This window comes from Somniosus microcephalus, chromosome 3 (assembly GCF_052327205.1).
Source record: "Somniosus microcephalus isolate GS21.2 chromosome 3, FLI_Smic_1.0, whole genome shotgun sequence".
Taxonomy (NCBI): Eukaryota; Metazoa; Chordata; class Chondrichthyes; order Squaliformes; family Somniosidae; genus Somniosus; species Somniosus microcephalus.
Window position 1 is genome coordinate 273,750,880 of NC_140989.1, and position 21,958 is coordinate 273,772,837.

The 21,958-nt window shown below is 43.9% G+C and overlaps 1 protein-coding gene across 2 annotated transcripts in view; it reads left to right on the forward strand.

Annotated features, from left to right (window-relative positions):
* Positions 1-726: 726 nt before the first annotated feature.
* LOC147121960 (L-selectin-like) overlaps positions 727-21,958 on the forward strand; it is a 35,086-nt gene continuing 13,854 nt past the window's right edge. For both annotated transcript variants that reach the window (XM_085982551.1, XM_085982552.1), the window contains exons 1-3: positions 727-981; positions 3,229-3,316; positions 5,355-5,735. In XM_085982551.1, coding sequence (XP_085838677.1) covers positions 949-981; positions 3,229-3,316; positions 5,355-5,735 — 502 coding nt within the window. In that variant the 5' untranslated portion in view covers positions 727-948. The remainder of the gene's footprint in view (positions 982-3,228; positions 3,317-5,354; positions 5,736-21,958) is intronic.

A 21,958-nucleotide genomic window follows, 5' to 3' on the forward strand; every position in this document is an offset into this window, starting at 1 on the left:
CTCTCCCTCTCTCCCTCTCCTGGGCTGGAGGCCGAATTGGGAGGCAGTGATGAAAAAGGCCTCTCCCGTTGCAATGCTGGCCTCCTCCTCTGTCCTCCACTCCTTCCTCTCCAGGCACCTCTGTTGATGATGTTGATGGGTTTGATGAGTTGGTGGGGGAGGTTGGAGCAAACACACTCTCTCCCCACAGCAGCAGCAGCAGCAGCTCAGCAACACAACCTGCTCCTCTCGCTGCAAGGTACAAAATGAGCTTGTGTGAGGGTCACTGGTTCCTCTTGTGTTAAATCAAAAACAAACAAATGCAACTAAAAATCTAGTAACTTTTTAAATAAAACAATTCAGAAATCAAATTAAAATTTGGTCATTTGGACCGATTATGCACTCCAGTCCCCGCGGCGCCCACCGGTCACGAAAGAGTCAAAAGTGTGTCCTCTTTTTTAAACCCAAAAGAACCCTTAAACAAATAAACCCTTTAAATAAACCCGATAAATCAAATTAAAATTTGGCCCCTTAAATCGAGTACGCACTCCAGACCCCGCGGCGCCCACCGGTCACGAAAGAGTCAAAAGTGTGTGTTAATATCATTCTAATTGAGCAATTAACATATGGTAATTGGCAATCTGCCTCTCCCAAGCGAGTTGCACTCACGCAGCTAACACGTTCGACTTAAATGCATAAGTCAGCGGGTTGGAGCCAGTTTCTCGACTGCTGACATTTTCTCCGGTTTTATCCCCCCCACCTGCACCCAAACCCACCCGCTCTTCTAGGTTAAAGTTCAGTCTTTAATTTTCCAAGGACTATGTGGCCGCCTTATTCTTCCTACCAAAATGTACCACCTCACACTTAACTTAAATCTCAATTTAGAACTGAAGTGAAAGGTCTACACCTGTCCATCATGCAACTGCCTACATAGTGAAACAAAGCACGAGCTTAGCGTGACCCAGGAATATGGGTGAAAACCAGGAAAAGGGTGAAGTAACTGTGAGTAAAATTAAGCTGCCTAACTTCTGTCAATTAATCGCGTTCTCTTTGCCAAGAAAGTAAGAATATGATTTCATTTGAGAATATACAGGAAGCATTAGCAGTAAATAAAACTTTTGCACTGGCTTTTTTCAACAGCTAATTAACGGCTCCAAAAATTGTATTCAGATTAATATCGCAGCCAAGCCATTTCCTTTCTAACACAATCCAAAGGTTTAATAAGATTTTTGTTCCTTTAATGAGTGAAATATTATAAAATAAAAGCTGGCTTTTTTGTTTGAATATCAATTCAGCATAAAAAGCATTTTATACTATGATGCCTCTTTGAGGATGTTCTTCCTTTCCCCATTTTATTTCTCGTCTGGCAATCTTTCCTGTCAGCAGTCGAGAAACTGCCTCCAACCCGCTTACTTATGCCATACAGTCCCGTCCATCTCAAAAGTCTCCACTAACGCTGTTCTTGAGTCAGCCACCAGATGGCACATGAGAGCAATCAGATGAAGGTTCTTACAATATTCCCCTCCTGCCTCCTTATAGGGCATAGAGATCAGAAAATCAGGAGAGTTGTAGGAAAGGCCAGTTCCAGGGTAGCACATGTTGATGCTTTGATGTGCTATGCTACCATGCTACCTCCTCAACAGCAAATTCATTCAATAAATGCAACATCTTCACAAGATCACATCAGATGAAGAGGGCCTTTTGGCCCATTTGATCTCTTCTTCTTACCAATATACCATGACCGTTCACCTAAACAGACAGAATGAACATCAGTGTTTAGCAACACACCCAAAGAATGGTACCTCCAATCCTGACAATGCACTTGAGTACCAATGTGGGACTTAAACCTTCTGACCCAGAGGCAAGAGTGCCACCAACTGAGCCAAGTTGGCAAACTGAAAATGAAACTTTAAACGGTTTCTTTTAAAAGTACATAAACTGCACTAATTAAAAGGTTAATTCTAACTTTGTTTTCTGCTTTGGAAACTTTTGTAACAGTGTCTCCATTCAGCCACATGATGTAACAATTCTCCTTCTTTTCTGCATACGAAATTAAATATTTAATTCACTTGGAAATAACTTTTAATGTGAATGGGATGCGGACGGCAGATAAAATCTTTTTGTTTTTGGTGGCTTTGCGTGTTTAAGCAGGAACACGCAATTATTTAATGTTGATTGTCCGACGTCATCGGAGGGTCAATGTTAGAGGATATAAAGCCCTGAACAACACTGAAAGAGTTAGTGTGCAGAACCACAGAGTTGCAGCACTAGAGATATATTCCACTGGATTCTTCACCAACAGAATATCTGCATGGAGACTTGGAGGAGCGAAGACAGGATTCTGCAGGCTAAAGAAATGGTAGGGTACATTTGCTTCTGGGAGGGATTTTTTTGATCCGTCCAGCAGAAAACAAGATGACAAAATATTTAAAAACTGAGCTTCCATATATACTGAAATATGAAATAATAAATATACATAAAACGGTAAAGAAAAGCAGTATCTTGCAAATGTGATCTGGATTGTTATTTCGACTTCCATGATGAGATTGTGAATAATACCTTAAGATGAATATTATGCTGGAGTTTGTCATGCAGAGGGACACTCTGCATGCTTTCTGCAGCATCTGCGGGAACCAGAGCCAGTTTGTGGCATATATGACAACAACACTGATGGTTATGAGCAGGAAAAGAAAGCACTGGTGTCAAATGGAATGGGTTTCCGGAATTTTAATTGTAACATGTATTATTGTATCCCCTCTTCTAGTTTTGATCATTTTAAAGTCTAGAAATGACACTTGGCGAGACGAGTGGTTGAAAGCTGAATGCTTTTTGCACAACGTTCCTCTCGCCACAATTTTAATGTAGGTGTCAGCTCATTTAATTTAAATAGGTTAGTGCCCCAGCCAAAGCAACGTGCAGTGAAATGTCACAGATCGTATTGTTTATCCACTAATATCACCAACACTCAATTCTCAGCTAATATTTAATTGTTTTTTCACTGCGGTCATGTTTTTTTCTCATTTTCCAACGAGAAACTTGTCTAAATTGGATAACATGTTTCCAGTTTTTGAAATACGGCGTCATGACCTGTGACAATGTGAAAATGTTACACTAGGAGCTACAAGTACTAACATTTATGAGATAAAGTTTGTTCTATTCTAAAAGACATGTAGAGGGATTTTTTTTAATGTTGCATTCTAGCTTTGTTTGCTTGGAATAATAATATAATGGTGGGTTTCCCTTCACTAGGCATCTTGCATGGAAATCTATGATTGGCAAAGGCACCACCAGACTCAGAGGAGCACTACTCAATTTTGGCTTTTAGTCGTCATCTATGGTAAGGTTTTACTCTCATGCTATAGCCTTCCTGTGACCTTCATGATGGCATATATTTGGCAATCCTTTGCAGTTACTTCAGGAACACTACTCAATTTAACACTCTAATACTGAACTACTGGAGAGAAGAGTATGAGAAGAAAGATTAATCTGTGCCAGCAAGCAACCACAATAGTAAGAGGGAAGTGCATGAAACTTATTAGCCATTTAAATTCCAGGTCCCCTTAATGGCAGCTCACAAAATTAATAAAATTACTAAAAGATAATTTGAAATTGAAGGCATTTGGGGACTGGGTGCTAACATAGGTCAACGAGGAAAGGGTGATGGGTGAGTCAGACTTGGTGCAGGATAGGCAGCTTGGATGACCATTTATAGGGACAGATAATTAGAATTATGTCAATGAGCTGACCCACAAAATTTGAGTGCTATTCCTACATTACCATGATGGGATTGGCTACAGTTCTTAACAATTTAGACCTGATTTACACCAGTAGAAGAAAATTGGCCCTGATATGTGTTTGTCTACTATTAATCGCCAAAAGTAATTTACAGCCTCATATATTTAAAAGCTTTAAGGAATGTTTGAAATACACAATATACAGATTGATCAGCATCTAAAAGAGGAAAATACAGGCTAATGTTTCAGTGTGATACTTCATCAAAACTTAGTTCTAAAGGTTTTGTTTTGATGACATGAATTCACCCTTGTCGCCCTAGAAGATACTTTAAAATAAAAGTTGTTTAGTTAAATCAGCATATACTCAATGCAGGTAATCCGCAATCTGGCTCTGGGTTACCATGGGGCCTGGGGCAGGGCGGGGCAGATGCAATATTGAACCACTTTTGTTCTGTGAATGTGGAAAGCTGTGCCAGTTGTGATTATTGTTAAGTGTGTGTTGTAAACGGTTTAATTTCACAAATTAATGGGATGGATCTGGGGTTAGATTCGCAACGAAAGGAAGTGGACCCTGTAAAATAGTATTGAAGTCTTTACAGCGGCTTTTATTTTTATATTAAAATATCTGTGACCCTTGCTGGGCAAATAGTTGTTGGCATGAAGGGCAGAATTACAATAGGCTCCAAAATGCCAGAAAATGCACCAAATACAGTGGAAAAAATCTATCGTGGGGAAGAGAAGAGAAAGTAACTCTGCTAGAAAATAAATCTTAAAGCTTTACTACTGACATCTCACTCATATTCCCAAATTCGCCACTCTAGTAAACTGCACTATTGTGTATTTTTTCCCCCCAGCTGTTCAATACACCTGCAGCTTAAGTTGTGACAAGCCCGTGTCCTGCTGTACTTTCAATCAAACCCCTCGTCTTCGCATCTCATAAGGCTTACAGTCAGACCATTTTTTGAGCTTTTTGGGAGCTATATTAAATTCACTGTGGTTTGTAGTATGGGGGAAGTCTGTGTTCTTTGGTGATTTAGGAACACTAGCCTAGATTTTCCAGTCAACTGCATTTTAACACATTAAGACGATTATGGGACAACACTAGTATTAAATACCATCTATCGGAAAATCTAGGCTTCTGTTGCCTCACTTCTGTAGCTAGTGTATTTATTATCAGATTTCAGATTCTGATTTCTAATCTGATGTCAACTATTTTCCTAGATAATGAATCCCTGTTAACCACTGTTTTTTTAAGGCCTTTTTAAGGTCCCTCCGTGAATCTCCTTTCCTTCTTTCTACTGGGTGGGAGAGAACTCATGGACTGTAGACTTCTGTCATAATTACCACTTAATGATTCTTCAACAGGAGATGAACTGTTAGGCAGGTGGACTGGTCCAGCCAGCTGTTTCTCTCCTACCTGTATCCCTCACCCTTCAGGATGGCATCTTCTACTGTTCTTGCTGAGAATTTCAATGCTCAACCAATGAACATTAGTGAGTACCAGTGCAGTCTAGATTTAGATTCAAATTTCTAACATTCTGCTTAAGCATGCAACAATCTTGTGGAACAGGTCATATGAATTGCGATGTGTTTATTATACAACTAGTTCAGGTGTTACAGGGAAGTGTATTGTCTTCACAGAACTAGCAATTTTGGAAGGAGTCCGCAGCTGGAACTATAGCTATTCAGAAGCAGATGTGACATGGCCAGCTGCCAGAGAATTCTGCCGAGTGTCCTTCACTGACCTGGTTGCAATTCAGAACAGTGAAGAAAATAAACATCTGAATATGGTGTTACCAAGAAATCCAAGTTACTACTGGATTGGAATAAGAAAGATTCATGGTGCTTGGACCTGGGTTGGAACTAACAAATCACTGGATAAAGAGGCAGAAAACTGGGCTGAAGGTGAACCAACTCCTGGGGCAGAAGATTGTGTAGAAATTTATATAAAGAGACAGAAAGATGCAGGAAAGTGGAATAATGATCCCTGTGAAAAAAAGAAACGAGCAATATGCTATTTAGGTAAGATCAAAACCTTATTGCAATTATCAGAGCTTGGTGACTATGATGAGTGATCTTCAAACATTTGTATTTGCACAACTCCAAACCCTAACTGAGCTCACAACTAAAATATTTTGTATGGGAATTTCTGGAAGGATCAAAATGGTCTTTTCTCTTTCCTAATCTCTCTGGGGGTCAATCTTGACATTGTGTGATAGTGTAAAATGGGTGATAGTGAATCAGCAACCCATTTTACATCTCTCCTGAATTTTATTTCTACTGACTTCACCCAAAGTCACGATTACCCCCCTTGTATTTATCTTTGATCCCTTTTAGTATAATGCTAGCATTTTTTGTGTAACCCCTTCACAGTTCTTTAGATATATGTGAGATGTGGTCTCTGGTGTAGACAGTATTCTATAGTCCAGTAAGGAGATCACTACTACAATGGCTTAATTCTAACTATCTTACTTTATAGTTTTAACATCAGACAGTGTAAGAAGATTACAGGTCAATGAACTAAATTAGACATTTGCATACATTAGAATGACTCTAGACATAATAAACATACATTCTCCATTTACATGGATTCAAAGGACTGTCCCTGTGTCCAAATTCGAGTGCACTCTTTCGTTGGCACGCTTAAGTTGGAGCTCATGGTATGTACAATGTCTGCAAGACTTACGACTCCGAACCCCTTCGTTGAATTCTCTTCACGATCACTGAATCCCACTTTGAGTTCTGGATGCAGAGCACACAGCAGCCGCTGGAGTTGGTGACTCTCTCTCTCTCTGCAGCTTTTCCAAGTAGCTCCCCATCAGCATGAGGCAAGCAGCTCTCCCCAGACCTCTGCCTTGCAGATCTGGGTTCAGACGACGATCCCCCGGTACTGGTGACTTGCAGCCAGCCAGTTCAGGATGCAGTGCTACTAATACGAAGGGCGGCGGCCAAGTTTGGAAGCCCGGGGCGGGATGCGGCAGCCATTTGCCTCCTGAGCCCTCTTCTCAGAGCTCCTGCCCTCCTCTCTTCCAGTCGCTCTCTGCAGCTTTTCCCGCTCAAGAAACCCGACTCCACCCCTTCCTCCTGGGGTTTCTGCCTGGAGACAGTGCAGCCTCACTGTCTGCAACAGTTGATACTGGTGCAGAATTATGGAAAGTCTGCTCTTAGTCACATTGTGTCCTTAAAAGTTCTTGCCGTACCTTCACATGGCAACTTTAACCCAGGGATTTATAACAATGATAATACAGTGTCTAAGTTAAAGATTGATAACCATACTTAGCGTACATAACATTTCCAGTGGGTATTACACTCCCCCCCCCCCCCCCCCCCTACCAAATATAGGCATGTCCCCATGACTAATGAACTTTACACATAAGTGGTTGCATGCTTCCCAACCATGTATAAAGGGAGGTAACATATCGAACCATAGGGGCTATCATTACACTTGGCACTCCTAGTCACTTTGCATGTGAAACAGAGGAGCAACTCTTTTAGGTAAAGTCTTTCTCTGGACACAACGTGCACAGGACTTGCAGAACTCCTCAACCGCAGACTTCATACGCGGCCAATAGAATCTGTCCTTGACCATCCCATAGGTCTTATCTACTCCCAGATGACCTGCGTCATCATGCAAAGACTTCATCACTATTTCCCTGTACTTTTCAGGCAGGACCAACTGTGAATGACATGGTTTAGTGGGTGGGTGAGTGATTCTACACAACACTCCCTCTTTAATTTCCAAGCGGTTCCATTCTCTTAGGAGCAGATGACAGTCAGGATGTTTTGATTTGTCGATCTGTGTAATATCACCCAGACGAAGAGCTGAAAACACCTCATGAATACAGGGATCCTCCTGTTGTACTTTGGATATTTCAGATGAACACAACATGGGTAAGTTTTGTACATCCAAACTGGAAAGGTTGCAAAATGCCTGGGGAACAGCATGCATTGACGCTCCCAAGTGGTCAATCTCTCGGGCATGAAATGAATTCTTTGGTCCAGATACCACGGACATCTGACACATTACTTTCACATCTGCTGAAGCAACATCTTTCCACTCTGGTTTCTGGTAGTGTGGGCGACGAGACAGAGCATCTGCGTCAATGTTCTGTTGGTAATTACGTGGTGGCCCTCGGCGGCGAGGGTTGTAGCGACGGCAACGATTTCGGTCCGTGGCATATCGGCTTCCTTGAACTGGAACTCCACCTGGACCAGTGACGTTTGCCGCCTCTGCACCCTTTTCACCTTCCACTACGTCAAACTCCACAGTTTCACCGTCACCAACACTGCGTAGATACTTCCGTGGGTTATTCTTCTTTATGGCAGTCTGATGTACAAATACATCTTCCTTTGTATCATTCCTGTTGATGAATCCATAGCCATTTCGTACATTGAACTACTTTACTGTTTCAAGAACCTTTGTTGCGATGACTTTCTTCTCCCCTCGTCTATTATTGCACTTAGTGGAACGTGTCTTAACTACAGGGACAGCAGGCCGTTCTGTTACTGTGCCCCTTTTGTAGTTTCCCGACTTCTTGGTAAGTTTTATGAGACGGTCATTTACTTTTTTTAGATTTTCCTCACCTCTACATTCTCGCTTGAAATGTCCATCCTTTCCACAGTTATAACAAAAGACTCCAGGTCTATCTCCTTCATGGGGATATCCTTTAGAGGAATCATTCATTTTGCTGTTCGACTTTGCAGGGTGTTCAACCTTTCCACAGTTATAACAAAAGACTCCAGGTCTATCTCCTTCATGGGGATATCCTTTAGAGGAATCATTCATTTTGCTGTTAGACTTCGCAGGGTGTTCAACCTTTTGCACCCGTGCGTCATCCCTTTCTGTGTTGGGCTTAGACCGAAAATATGCCATCTCGGCTCTCATGACATTTTTTTCCTTCTTCAGCTGTTCCATCTCAGGGTTGACATCACCCTTAGGAGTAGGAACTGTAACAGGAGCCACAAGTGTTAAGTCTGTGTGTTATAGTGATAATTACTACACAGACTACAAGAGTAAATTGAACAGGTCTTTACTGGTTGGAGGTCGGGACTTTACTGAATACAAATATTACTACACAGTGCTTATATACCGGTGTGGTCACCACCGGTATTACGTATACAGCAGCCAGAGAAAGTAGTACATCTCTTAAGGTGGAACAGGCTTAAGTTCTCTTAAGGTGGAACAGGTTACATACACCACAATCCTCCCTTTTTAGCTTAACAGTCATATCCCCATTTAACATAACATAATAACATATATACATATATAACTTCAGGTATAACAGTTCAAAGGTTCAGTCTCTCAGGAGGCTTTCTGATGCGGCTTGGATAACGCCTCTCAGTAGTCTCTGATTCTTGTTGTTGAGGTGCCTCCTCTATTTGGTTTCCAATGTATTGGGTGTCATCATCATCAAGTACATTCCCTGCCGAGGTAGATGCTTCAGGTTCATTAACGTCTTCCACAGTTGCCTCTGTCACAACCATGGGTTCGACCCTTGCTCTCGGCTCTACCAGTTGATCCGCATGACGCCTTATCACATTATGACCAATATCTACTGTGTACATCAGAGGTCGTTGTCTGGCCCGAATTGTTCCGGACTGCCATTTTTCGTTTCCATAGCCCCTTGCCAACACTGGTTGTCCTACGTCGAAAGTTCGAGTGGTCTTGTTGTTAATATGCCGAAACTGTTTGTTTTCCACTTCCCTCCGCACATTTGGTTTTAACAAGTCCAACTTGGACCGCAACCTCCTGTTATAAAACATCATGGCAGGACTTTGGTTAGTCACTGCATGATCGGCGTTTCGATATGACATCAGGAACTTGTCGACCTTGTGTTGCAGCGGAATCTGATCATCGTTCATGGCCTTAATTGCCTTTTTGAATGTCTGGACAAATCTTTCAGCCAACCCGTTTGTCGCCGGATGATATGGGGCAGAGGTATAATGTTTTACTCCATTCTTCTTTAAGAATTGTCGGAATTCTTCCGATACAAACTGTGGTCCGTTGTCCGAACAGATCTGTTCTGGCAATCCGTTCCTTGCGAATATTGTTCTTAACACCGTAATTGTCTTTTCTGAAGTAGTGGTATTCATCTTGATGACTTCTGGCCATTTGGAATGTGCGTCCACCACGATTAGGAACATGGAGTCCATGAATGGACCAGCAAAGTCAATGTGTACGTGTTGCCATGGGGCTGAAGGCCATTCCCATGGGTGTAGCGGTGCTATCGGAGGTGCATTTTGCACTTTTTGGCACCCAGCGCAGCTTTTCGTTAACTCCTCAATCTGTTGGTCAATACCCGGCCACCATACATAAGCCCTAGCAAGACTTTTCATTTGAACTCCCCCCCCCCCCCCCCCCCCCCCCCCCCCCCCCAGATGACCTTCATGCAGTTCGTTTAAAACTCTTTCCCTTAACTTGGGAGGAATAATCACTCTTGTCCCGTACATCAAGGTACCATGGCAGACGGACAGCTGGTCTCGCCTTGCCGAAAATGCCGGTAACAGAGGATCACCCCGTGTTGGCCATCCTTTCACTGTCACCTCGTAGACTCTGGACAGTGTCGGGTCGTTCCTGGTTTTTCTTTCAATACTTGCATTGGTGACTGGTAAACACTCGATGATGGTCGAATGAAATAACTCAACAGGGTCAACTTTCGTCGTGTCTTCTTCTTCAGGTAGTGGCAGGCGCGACAGCCCATCAGCATTGCCATGCTGTTTCGTACCTTTGAATTCTATTTGATATTGATGTGCCCCTAGGAAAAGAGACCATCTCTGGAGACGCTGCGCTGTCATCACCGAAACACCCTTCTTAGGGTTAAAAATGGATACCAACGGTTGATGGTCTGTCAGAAGCGTGAATTTTTGGCCCTGCAGGTAATGATTAAACTTCTTCACTCCCCATACAAGGCTAAGAGCCTCCCTATCGATCTGCGCATAGTTGCGCTCAGCGGAGGTCAATGATCTGGATGCAAACGCGACTGGCCTTTCCGTGCCATTTGGCAACTTGTGTGAGAGTACTGCCCCAATACCATATGGAGAAGCATCACAAGCCAACCGAATAGGCAGTGTCGGGTTGAAGTGAGCCAACACTTCCTCTGAGGTGATCAATTCTTTGCTTTTGCGAAATGCCTTCTTACAGTTTTCGCCCCATTCCCATGGTACCCCTTTCTGTAAAAGAGCGTTTAATGGGTGCAGTACCGTGGATAGATTTGGCAGAAATTTATGGTAATAGTTAATTAATCCTAGAAACGACCTCAACTGAGAGGCATTCTCCGGAGCGGGAGCCTTTACAACTGCCTCAATCTTGTCAGGAGACTTATGAAGCCCCTCCCGGTCAATGACATGGCCACAGTACGAGATCCGCTTCTGGAAGAACTCACATTTCTGCCGATTTACTCTAAGTCCATACTCTTTCAGTCTGTTGAGCACCAGTTCCAAGTTTGCGAGATGTTGTTCGTCACCATCACCTGTGATCAGAATATCGTCCAGGTAACATTGTGTGCCTGGAATTCCCTGTAATACCTGCTCCATGGCCCTCTGCCAAATTGCTGGAGCCGATGCCACTCCAAAAACCAGCCTATTGTACCGGTACAACCCTCGATGCATGTTGATCGTGAGGTATTGACGTGACTCTTCCTCAACCTCCATCTGCAAGTACGCCTGCGCCAGGTCTATCTTGGTGAAGTGTTTCCCGCCAGACAATGAAGCGAAAATATCCTCAATCCGTGGAAGCGGATACTGCACCGTGTGAAGCACCGGATTAACGGTGATTTTGAAATCTCCACAGATGCGAACCTTCCCTGGATCTCCTGGCTTGTTGCTCACAGGACGTTTCATAACGGGAACAATGGGCGTAGCCCACTCACTCCAATCTACCTTAGACAGTACACCTGAACGTTCTAGTGCTTCCAGTTCCGCTTCAACAGTAGGTCGTATTGCATAGGGTACCGGTCTGGCTTTAAAAAATTTTGGTTGTGCATGTTCATCAATCTTGATGTTTGCCGTAATTCCTCTGTGTTCCCAGTCCCTGCTGGAACACCTCTTTAGCATCATCCAATATTCTGGACAATCGTTTAGGTTTGACATCTGTTTCCCCGGAATCTACCGTTGGTGCCTTCAAGGAGTGCCAGTCCATATTCATTTTCCTAATCCACTCCCGTCCTAGTAGTGGTGGACCTCCTTCAGGTAGCACATATAAGTCCATTACTTGGCTTTCTTCGCCCTTGTGGACCACTTCTACCTCTATTTTTCTGATGGGGTACACTCTTTGCCCCGTGTATGTTTTCAATATAATCTCCGTATCCTGTAGGGGAATATGTTGGAATAACCTTCTGTAATCTTTCTTATTCATGACCGTCAATGCCGATCCAGTGTCCAATTCCATTTTTACTTGGACTCCTGCTATCTGAAGAGTGACCCAAATTGCCTGGAGATCTGCATCCTTACCAACGTTGTGTACTCTTAAGCTATCCAGTTCATTACTGCTAGCGTCTGAATCTGACTTCTGTTCGGTCAAACTGTTCTTTGTCACCTTGTGTACCTTTGCGTATTTTCCTTGCGGTGACTTTTTGTTGCTGGTCTTCTTTCCTGACCGGCATACTTTAGCTATGTGGCCAAGCCTGCCACACGTTCTGCATTGTTGGTTTTTAAACCAACACTGGTTCTGATCGTGCGTTGTCTTTCCACAACGATAACATTTGACAGAACTCAAACCCAATTTGTTTGTACCGAGTTCCGGTGACCGTAGCTGCATTACTGCCGTGCCTCTCGCTGCGGCTTCGTGTGCTGCCGCCATAGTGACCGCCTTCTCAAGCATCAGCTCATTCTCCTCGAGCAGTCACTTTTGTGTATCCTGTTTAAATAAACCACACACACATTTATCTCGTAGTGCCTCTGTCAGTCCCGTTCCAAACTGACAATATTTTGCTAGCTTACGTAATTCCATCAAATATTCAGCATTGCTTTCATTCTGCAGCTGCCTTCTGTCATAAAATTTAAATCGTTCCGCTAGCATCAGTGGCGTGGGGTTTAGATGATTTTTCAGGACAGTAACAATCTCATCGAACGTCTTATCCGCTGGTTCATCTGGTGATAACAGGTGTTTCAATTGCCCATATGTCTTCGCACCCATTAAATTTAATAATGTTAGTGCTTTATCTGCATCAGGAATTTTATTTGACTTACAATAATTTTGTATGCGTTCTACATACATGGCCCAATCTTCGATGTCACTATCAAAGGTATTAATGTTCCCATGTTTAGGCATCGTTGCAATTTATTGTATTTTTATGTTATCCAAGATGGCGGCTTCCCGCTCTTGTCGTCGTCCTCCGCCCACAAAATGGCGGTTTTCCCACGCTTGGTGGTCTTCAACCGTCCCCCGACGCTGTCTCCGCTTCACCGCGGCTCTCGCGCCTTCATTTTCCCAGACGCTGCGCCTTTTAGCCAGAATGCGGCCCTTATCTCCGGTCGCGATCGATGTCCCCGCGCTGCGCCTCTCGCTCGAAAGCGGCCCGGCCCTTATCTCCGGTCGCGATCGATCTCACCGCCCTTATTCCTCCGTCTTCCCAGCCCCGTCTGTACAGCCAACGCAGTTGACTTTCTGTCGCGTCGCTGCCCGGCTTACCCACCACCGAGGTAGAAAGAAGAAAGCTGACAGTCGCTGATGGAGGCTTCGAGGTCAGGATGTCTTCTGCACTCCGGTTTCTCGATGCCTGCCGCTTGACGTGTCTTCCAGTAGGGTGATGAGGGTGGAAACCTCTCTTCGACGTCCTGTCTGTGGACGAAGCCGCCGTGGAAATAACTGCCGCAGGGTAAGAATCGGACTCGTCGCCACTGTTAAGTCTGTGTGTTATAGTGATAATTACTACACAGACTACAAGAGTAAATTGAACAGGTCTTTACTGGTTGGAGGTCGGGACTATACTGAATACAAATATTACTACACAGTGCTTATATACCGGTGTGGTCACCACCGGTATTACGTATACAACAGCCAGAGAAAGTAGTACATCTCTTAAGGTGGAACAGGTTACATACACCAAAACAAGCTTGGACATCACAGCACTCTTTGCTACATTCTGGGCCTGAAGCATATCCTCCTCCTCTCTGACTTCCCTTAGCAGCTCAGTGAAGGTAGGTGGATCTCGCAACTTATGGGTCATGCGTATGCGAAGAGCAGTCACGTCTTCGAGCAATGCACCTCGCACAACCTGTTCAATGCGGAACCGATTCATTTCAGGCAACTCAATCCCTCTTTTCCGTAACATACAATGCAGCAGTTTGTCTATTCTCAGCAGATAACTGGACAGCTTCTCTCCCTCACACTGGAATGTGCTTCTGAATCTGACCATCAAATCTGAAATGGTTTCAGTAGTTCCAAAGGCAGTTTCTAGAGCCTGCATGTAGTCAAAGGAAGTAGCAGAGGTGTTCTGCGCCTTTAAGAATCTTACAATGTCAGCAGCAGGACCCTTAAGGCTTTCTACTATTCTCTGCCTCTTCACATTGTCACTGCACTGCCATTTCTCTAGCAGAGACAGGGTCTGCTCAGCCCAGGCGTCGTACTCCTCTTCCCCACTGGGAGTTGGTCTCACTCCTGAGAACATACGGAGCTTACGGTATCCCTGAGCCTCAAAGGGCAGATTGGTGCATTTATCCACCAGAGAACTAATGGCACTGACCAACTGAGTGTTCATATCCAGGGCCGAAGGACCTATCAGACCTTTGACATCAGCAACAGTCTTTCCTTCTTGTCTCAAGAATGACAACAACTTGGTCTGAAACCCTTCTTCTTCCTTAATAGTAATAGGGACAAACTGAACTGGCCAGGGACCAGCCTCTTCAGAAAGCCCAACTGCCTCAGGTAAACCATGACCTCGCAGGTTCTCTGATGTCTGGATCAACACAAACTGCTTCTTGGTAGCTGTATCCAAGCAGCGCTCAACTATCCTAACCTTTCCAAAGGCATTGACACAATTCAGAGCCCTTAGCAAGACATCATTAGGGTCATCGTTAGCAACACGATTCAGCACAATGGCATGGGTAGTAGCTATCTGCTTCCGTTTGCACCAATCTTCAACCTCAATAACATCCATCTTTTATGCTCAAACAGCCCAGTAGAAACCACAAACCACTCTCTTAGCAATGAGCATTCAATACTGTTAGTTTACTGACATAAATAGACCACAATCCCGGACGAGCCCCCAAAATGTAACCCCTTCACAGTTCTTTAGATATATGTGAGATGTGGTCTCTGTTGTAGACAGTATTCTATAGTCCAGTAAGGAGATCACTACTACAATGGCTTAATTCTAACTATCTTACTTTATAGTTTTAACATCAGACAGTGTAAGAAGATTACAGGTCAATGAACTAAATTAGACATTTGCATACATTAGAATGACTCTAGACATAATAAACATACATTCTCCATTTACATGGATTCAAAGGACTGTCCCTGTGTCCAAATTCGAGTGCACTCTTTCGTTGGCACGCTTAAGTTGGAGCTCATGGTATGTACAATGTCTGCAAGACTTACGACTCCGAACCCCTTCGTTGAATTCTCTTCACGATCACTGAATCCCACTTTGAGTTCTGGATGCAGAGCACACAGCAGCCGCTGGAGTTGGTGACTCTCTCTCTCTCTCTCTCTGCAGCTTTTCCAAGTAGCTCCCCATCAGCACGAGGCAAGCAGCTCTCCCCAGACCTCTGCCTTGCAGATCTGGGTTCAGACGACGATCCCCCGGTACTGGTGACTTGCAGCCAGCCAGTTCAGGATGCAGTGCTACTAATACGAAGGGCGGCGGCTGAGTTTGGAAGCCCGGGACGGGATGCGGCAGCCATTTGCCTCCTGAGCCCTCTTCTCAGAGCTCCTGCCCTCCTCTCTTCCAGTCGCTCTCTGCAGCTTTTCCCGCTCGAAAAACCCAACTCCACCCCTTCCTCCTGGGGTTTCTGCCTGGAGACAGCGCAGCCTCACTGTCTGCAACAGTTGATACTGGTGCAGAATTATGGAAAGTCTGCTCTTAGTCACATTGTGTCCTTAAAAGTTCTTGCCGTACCTTCACATGGCAGCTTTAACCCAGGGATTTATAACAATGATAATACAGTGTCTAAGTTAAAGATTGATAACCATACTTAGCGTACATAACATTTCCAGTGGGTATTACATTTGCTAAATAATTGTTACCAATTGCACATTCTTTAAATCTTTGGCCTAACAATACAAATTATTTAAAGTTCTAATATGCAATCTCGCTCTCTCTCACTCTTAGATAAGATAAAGGGAAAAACATATTGGGGTTGAAATTCATGTAGGCCCGTTTTCGGGCTGCCACAACGCTAGCAGTGTGCGCCTAATCACATGCGCGGGACAAGACTAGCAAATTGGTCAGGGGCCCTCATTATAAATGAAATAAGTGGGCTGCCACCATTAGTCCTACTGCTGATTGGCAGAATGCCCAATTGGAGCTTTCAATTTCCAATGTTCCTGCTGCTACTTAAAGGCAGCCTGCAGCTCTTAAAGGGGAGGTGCATTTTGACTGCAGGCAACCGGATGGGAGCTCAGGAGATAAAGCTTGAGAGCTGGAGAGACAGTTTGAAGGTCGAGAGCTGGAGTGACAGTTTGAAGGTCGAGAGCTGGAGTGACAGTTTGAAGGTCGAGAGCTGGAGAGAGGACAGTTTGAAGGTCGAGAGCTGGAGTGACAGTTTGAAGGTGGAGAGCTGGAGTGACAGTTTGAAGGTCGAGAGCTGGAGAGAGGACAGTTTGAAGGTCGAGAGCTGGAGAGACAGTTTGAAGGACGAGAGCTGGAGTGACAGTTTGAAGGTCGAGAGCTGGAGAGAGGACAGTTTGAAGGTTGAGAGCTGGAGTGACAGTTTGAAGGTTGAGAGCTGGAGTGACAGTTTGAAGGACGAGAGCTGGAGAGACAGTTTGAAGGACGAGAGCTGGAGTGACAGTTTGAAGGTCGAGAGCTGGAGTGACAGTTTGAAGGTTGAGAGCTGGAGTGACAGTTTGAAGGTTGAGAGCTGGAGAGACAGTTTGAAGGATGAGAGCTGGAGTGGCAGTTTGAAGGTCGAGAGCTGGAGTGACAGTTTGAAGGATGAGAGCTGGAGTGACAGTTTGAAGGACGAGAGCTGGAGAGACAGTTTGAAGGACAAGAGCTGGAGTGACAGTTTGAAGGATGAGAGCTGGAGAGAGGACAGTTTGATGGTCGAGAGCTGGAGAGAGGACAGTTTGAAGGATGAGAGCTGGAGTGACAGTTTGAAGGTCGAGAGCTGGAGAGAGGACAGTTTGAAGGTCGAGAGCTGGAGAGACGGTTTGAAGGACAAGAGCTGGAGTGACAGTTTGAAGGATGAGAGCTGGAGAGACAGTTTGAAGGTTGAGAGCTGGAGTGACAGTTTGAAGGATGAGAGCTGGAGCGGAACCCGGTTACCAGGACACCAAGTTGGACAGCCAGGGGTAATGTGCAGGCCAGGTGTGTGGAAGAAACCGAGGGGAAATACCGAGAAAAACTGAGAGAAAACATCGAGAAAGACAGAGGAAACATCGAGAGAGAGAGAGAGGGGAAACATCGAGAGAGACCAAGATGGAAACATCGAGAAAGACTGAGGGGGCACTTTATTTATTTAATTTAATTAATTAATTAATTAAATTTATTTAATTATAAGTTGTGTGTTCCTCACGATGCTCTCCCAGTGCGGCCACCCTGTAACCAGAGATTATTCTAGAAGCCTGGGTAGAAATATCAATGTAATTACTGTAGAAATTACTTTTTTTACATTATTGCTTGTTCATTTTATGTGCTGTCTTTTTATGTCTTTTATTTATTTTATGTCTGCTTTATTTATATTTAAAGTATGTATGCGTGTATATGTCAGTATGTGTTTTTTTGTGATGGCACCGATGAAGATGGCTGCCGTCCTTGCGAGCTCCGTGCGTACCAGGCAGCTAAGTGTTCTTGCTGCTTGGTGCTCTCGGCTCGTCAAAAAAAAAACATTTCACTGACTAGATTACACTTCTTGTATTTAGTTATGTGACCAATAAAATTGAAATTGAATTGAAATTGAGATGGCAGGAGACTTCAAGGGCCCCTCACTTTTTCGACACTGCAATGGAGATCCTGGTGGATGAGGCAGCAGGACGAGGAATGCCCTCTTCCCACCAAGTGGCAGGAAGTTACCCCACCAAGCTGCTTGGTGGCAGGGGCACAGGTGGTGTGTGCCAAGAGCATCGCCCCACAAAACTGACTCCAATGTAGGAAGAAGTTTAATGACTTGATGAGGGTTACTAAGGTAAGACTTCCAACTCCGATCTCACATCACTCTCTGCAAAAGCCTGCACTACCTGAAGTCTCAGCACTCACAGACCCCTTTGCACCATGTTTCTCTAGGTGGGTGTAAGGAAGTGCAAATGAAAAGCTCCCAGGCACCAATTTCGGAAAGGGGTCCTAATTCAACACAGGACACATGACCCCTATTGACATATTTTTGTGAGGCCAGCAATCAATTCAGGCAGTTGCCAGGGACGCCTGATATCTGCTTTTACCAATATGGCGGTGGCCATTTTTTTGTGCACACTTCCGGTGTGGGACGTCTGACTGCAAAATTTGAAATAAAAACAGAAAATGCTGGAAATACTCAGCAGGTCAGGCAGCATCTGTGGAGAGAGAAACAGAGTTAACGTTTCAGGTTGATGACCTTTCATCAGACTGCCTGACTTGCTGAGTATCTCTAGCATTTTCTGTTTTGATTTCAGATTTCCAGCATCCACAGTATTTTGCTTTTGCGAAATTTGAAAGTTCAACACTGAATTCACTCTAAAAATCGGTAGGGTGCGAAGGAATTTCTACCCCATTGTCTCATAAACGATTCATTTTTCAGCTCCAATCTCCAACCCATCTCTCTCTGTCTCAGCTTTATTTATTGATCATGATAAGGTCAGTGCTCCTCAGATCACTCTTGTTCCCTTTAAGCTGTAAATATGCTGTGCCTGACACTATGTTGAAAACAAGACACATCGCACACAATGTCCTACTCTAACTCATTCTTTCCCAAAATTGGGAAACTTCTTAGGACAGGAACTGCACAGCCCTGCCACCAGTGCGAACCTTCACTAGCTGTGAGTGAGGACCAGAGATATCGTTGCAACACTGTAGCATTATCAATATATAAAGCTGAGAGAGGGAGAGATTGTAGCCCTGATTATTTTCTCTATGCCCACATCTAATAAGACACAACACCAGAATCAAATACAATAGCAAAATACTGCAGATGCTGGAAATCTGAAATAACAACAGAAAACGCTGGAAACACTCAGCAGGCCAGGCAGCATCCGTGGAGAGAGAAACAGAGTTAACGTTTCAGTCTGGAACCCTTCGCCAGAATCAAAGCCTTGCAACTTCTGCCCTCACACTTTAATTTCTTCCCTCCTACAATCTCCTACACCAGCTTGGTGTGTCACGACTACTACTTTTGTGATTTACCTCATCTCTTTTAGGCTTCAACTTTGGGGTTAACTACGGGTTTTGGCCCTTCACCGTGGGTTTTTCCATTGAAAAAAGTTTCATAATTTCAAAAGATCAAAATATCAAATTGACAGTTCTGTTGCTTTCTTTATGTATCTTCAAATATGTGTCCTGGCCAATATTTCTTCCTCAACCAACATAACAAAAACAGATTATCTAGTCATTTTCACATTGCTGTTTGTGGGAGCTTGCTGTGCGCAAATTGGCTGCTGCACTTCCCACATTACAACAGTGACTCCACTTCAAAAGTATTTTATTGGCTGTAAAGCGTTTTGAGACGTCCGGTGGTTGTGAAAGGCGCTATATAAATGCAAGTCTTTCTTTCAAATAAACAAGATAAACTTCAAGGACAAAAGAGAAGTGCAATACATCTGGCTACAGTACCATAATGGTTATGTTATTGGACTAGTAATCTGGAGGCCTGGACTAATAATTCAGAGAACGTGAGCCTAGCAAGACTATTTGCGGATTTGAATTCAGTTTTTAAAAAATACTTTGGAAAAAAAAAACTGGTATCAGTAAAAGTGACTGTGAAGCTGTTGGATTGTCATAGCAAGCCAACTTGTTCACTAATGTCCCTTAGGGAAGGAAACCTGCCATCCTTACCTGGTCCGGCCTATATGTGACTCCAGTCCCACACGAATGTGCTTGACCCTTGGGGTTGGATTTTGTGAATGGATGCGAGTTGGAGGCGGGACTGCTGCTTGTTGTGTCAATGTCCCGCCTTCATCCTTGTCTGACCAATCAGAGGGATTTTCCCCTGATTGAGCTTGTTAAGTCCGCCCTGCGGGCTCAGCAGGCCAATTAGGGAGGAAGTCACTGACAGATCACGTCAACGTCAGACATGCTATCTGTCATGACTTCTTGAAAGAAGAAATAACAGCATTTGACAGCTTTGTGAAGCTGTCAAACACTGCCATTCTCTTTAGTTTGATGAGACTTTGTGGTGCGGATTTATCAAACCTTTCAACTTTGTAAATTTCACATGTCTGTAAGATTGGAGGATCCAACAGCCATTATGTGAAATTGACAAGGAGAATATCAGTTCTCCCAATCCAGTGCAGCTAAAGGCTGTAGAAAGAAAACAAGGTAAGTGCACACTTTTTTAAACTTATCACTCACCTTACATACTTACCACTCCACACTTGCACCCATCACTCACCTCTACACCTTACTTCCAGGTGCCTCTGACCACAGGCAGTTAAAAGGATTAAATGCCTTTCCCATCTCCAGGAGGCGGGACCCGAAGCTGCACATCTTCCTGCCTCCTGGCAAAAGGGCACGGAGGCGGGATGGGGATGGGTTTGCCATCTGCCCCCACTTTCTCTGATTTTACCGGCTGCCCCACCTCCATGCCCGCCTCCTCGGGGCTTGGAAAATCCAGCTCTTGGTGTACAAGCCACTCAGTGGTATCTAACCATAGCAGTTCAAGAAGATTGCCCACCACCAACGTCTCATGACAACGAGGGACGCACAATAAATGCTGACCTTGTCAGTGACACCCACATCCCAAGAATTAATTTAGAAAAAATATTTAACCATAAATGTAGAGCCAAGGACAGCTTATAATTGTAATATAGTTCATTAAATATTATAGTGCGCTATACTATTTGCATAATGTATGCATTTATTGGATTTTGTTTTTTCCTAGTTTTTAAAGATGTAATACAAACCTACGAATTACACTGAGTGAGAAGAGTATGAGTGCTTAATCCATTCTTATGAAATTACTTTGCTACTTTGACTGAAGAGTTAAACTTGTTTAAAATAAATATAGTTAATACCCCCAAAAAATAGCAGACAAGTAATGTTATAAGGACACTAAGCATTGATGCGCTAATATCATACAGGGGTTCTAGGTTATAGTATCTGATAGCCATCTGAAGGATAATTACATTTGGAATACAATTGCTGTGTTCGGTTTTACACATAACGCAGATTTTCCTGTTCCTGCACTTGGGCGTGTTGGATCATAAGAATGCAGCGAACAGAGGAAAATGAGGCAAGGAGGAGCACCCGCCTATAACGGAGCCAACCAAATTTCCATCATTAATTTAAATGAATGGACAATCAAGCAGAGCCCCTTTTAGGTCTATGCTTCTCCCCGGCTGATTTTCCTTATTCACTGTGCCCAGGGGATCCAATACGCCCAGATGCAGGAACAGGGAAATCTGCCGCATGATCTTTAGTCGGCATAATTAGCAAGTTGCAGCAGAAGTCTGTGGCTTACCTCTTTGAGCTCTCATAACATAAGAACATAATAAATAAGAGCAGGAGTAGGCCATTTGGCCCCTTGAGCCTGCTCCGCCATTCAATGAGATCATGGCTGATCTTCTACCTCTGGATTTCTGGAGATAATCTGCAAACTATTACATTGGCAGTGATTGGTTTCACGCTCTTTCCTCCCCCCCCCCCCCCCCCCACCGACCCCGGTTTACAGCAGGGTGCACTCACACAGCTGTTTTGAAAAAAGATTTTTAAACTTTTATTTTGTTCCAGTATAACCGGCAGTGTTTATCATTTCCAGGTTAATAAATGCCGGAATCTTGAATCTGGAATTGTTTGCATCAGTGAAGCCAAATTGATAACTCACTTTCATTGTGTGTTGTATAGTTCATGCTCATGAGCCTCCATTTCAGTTTCATTACAAAATCCCAATTTTTTACAATGCTAATAAGTTACAGAAATAGAAATAGACCTCGAGAGGTTTACTATCCCCTAACA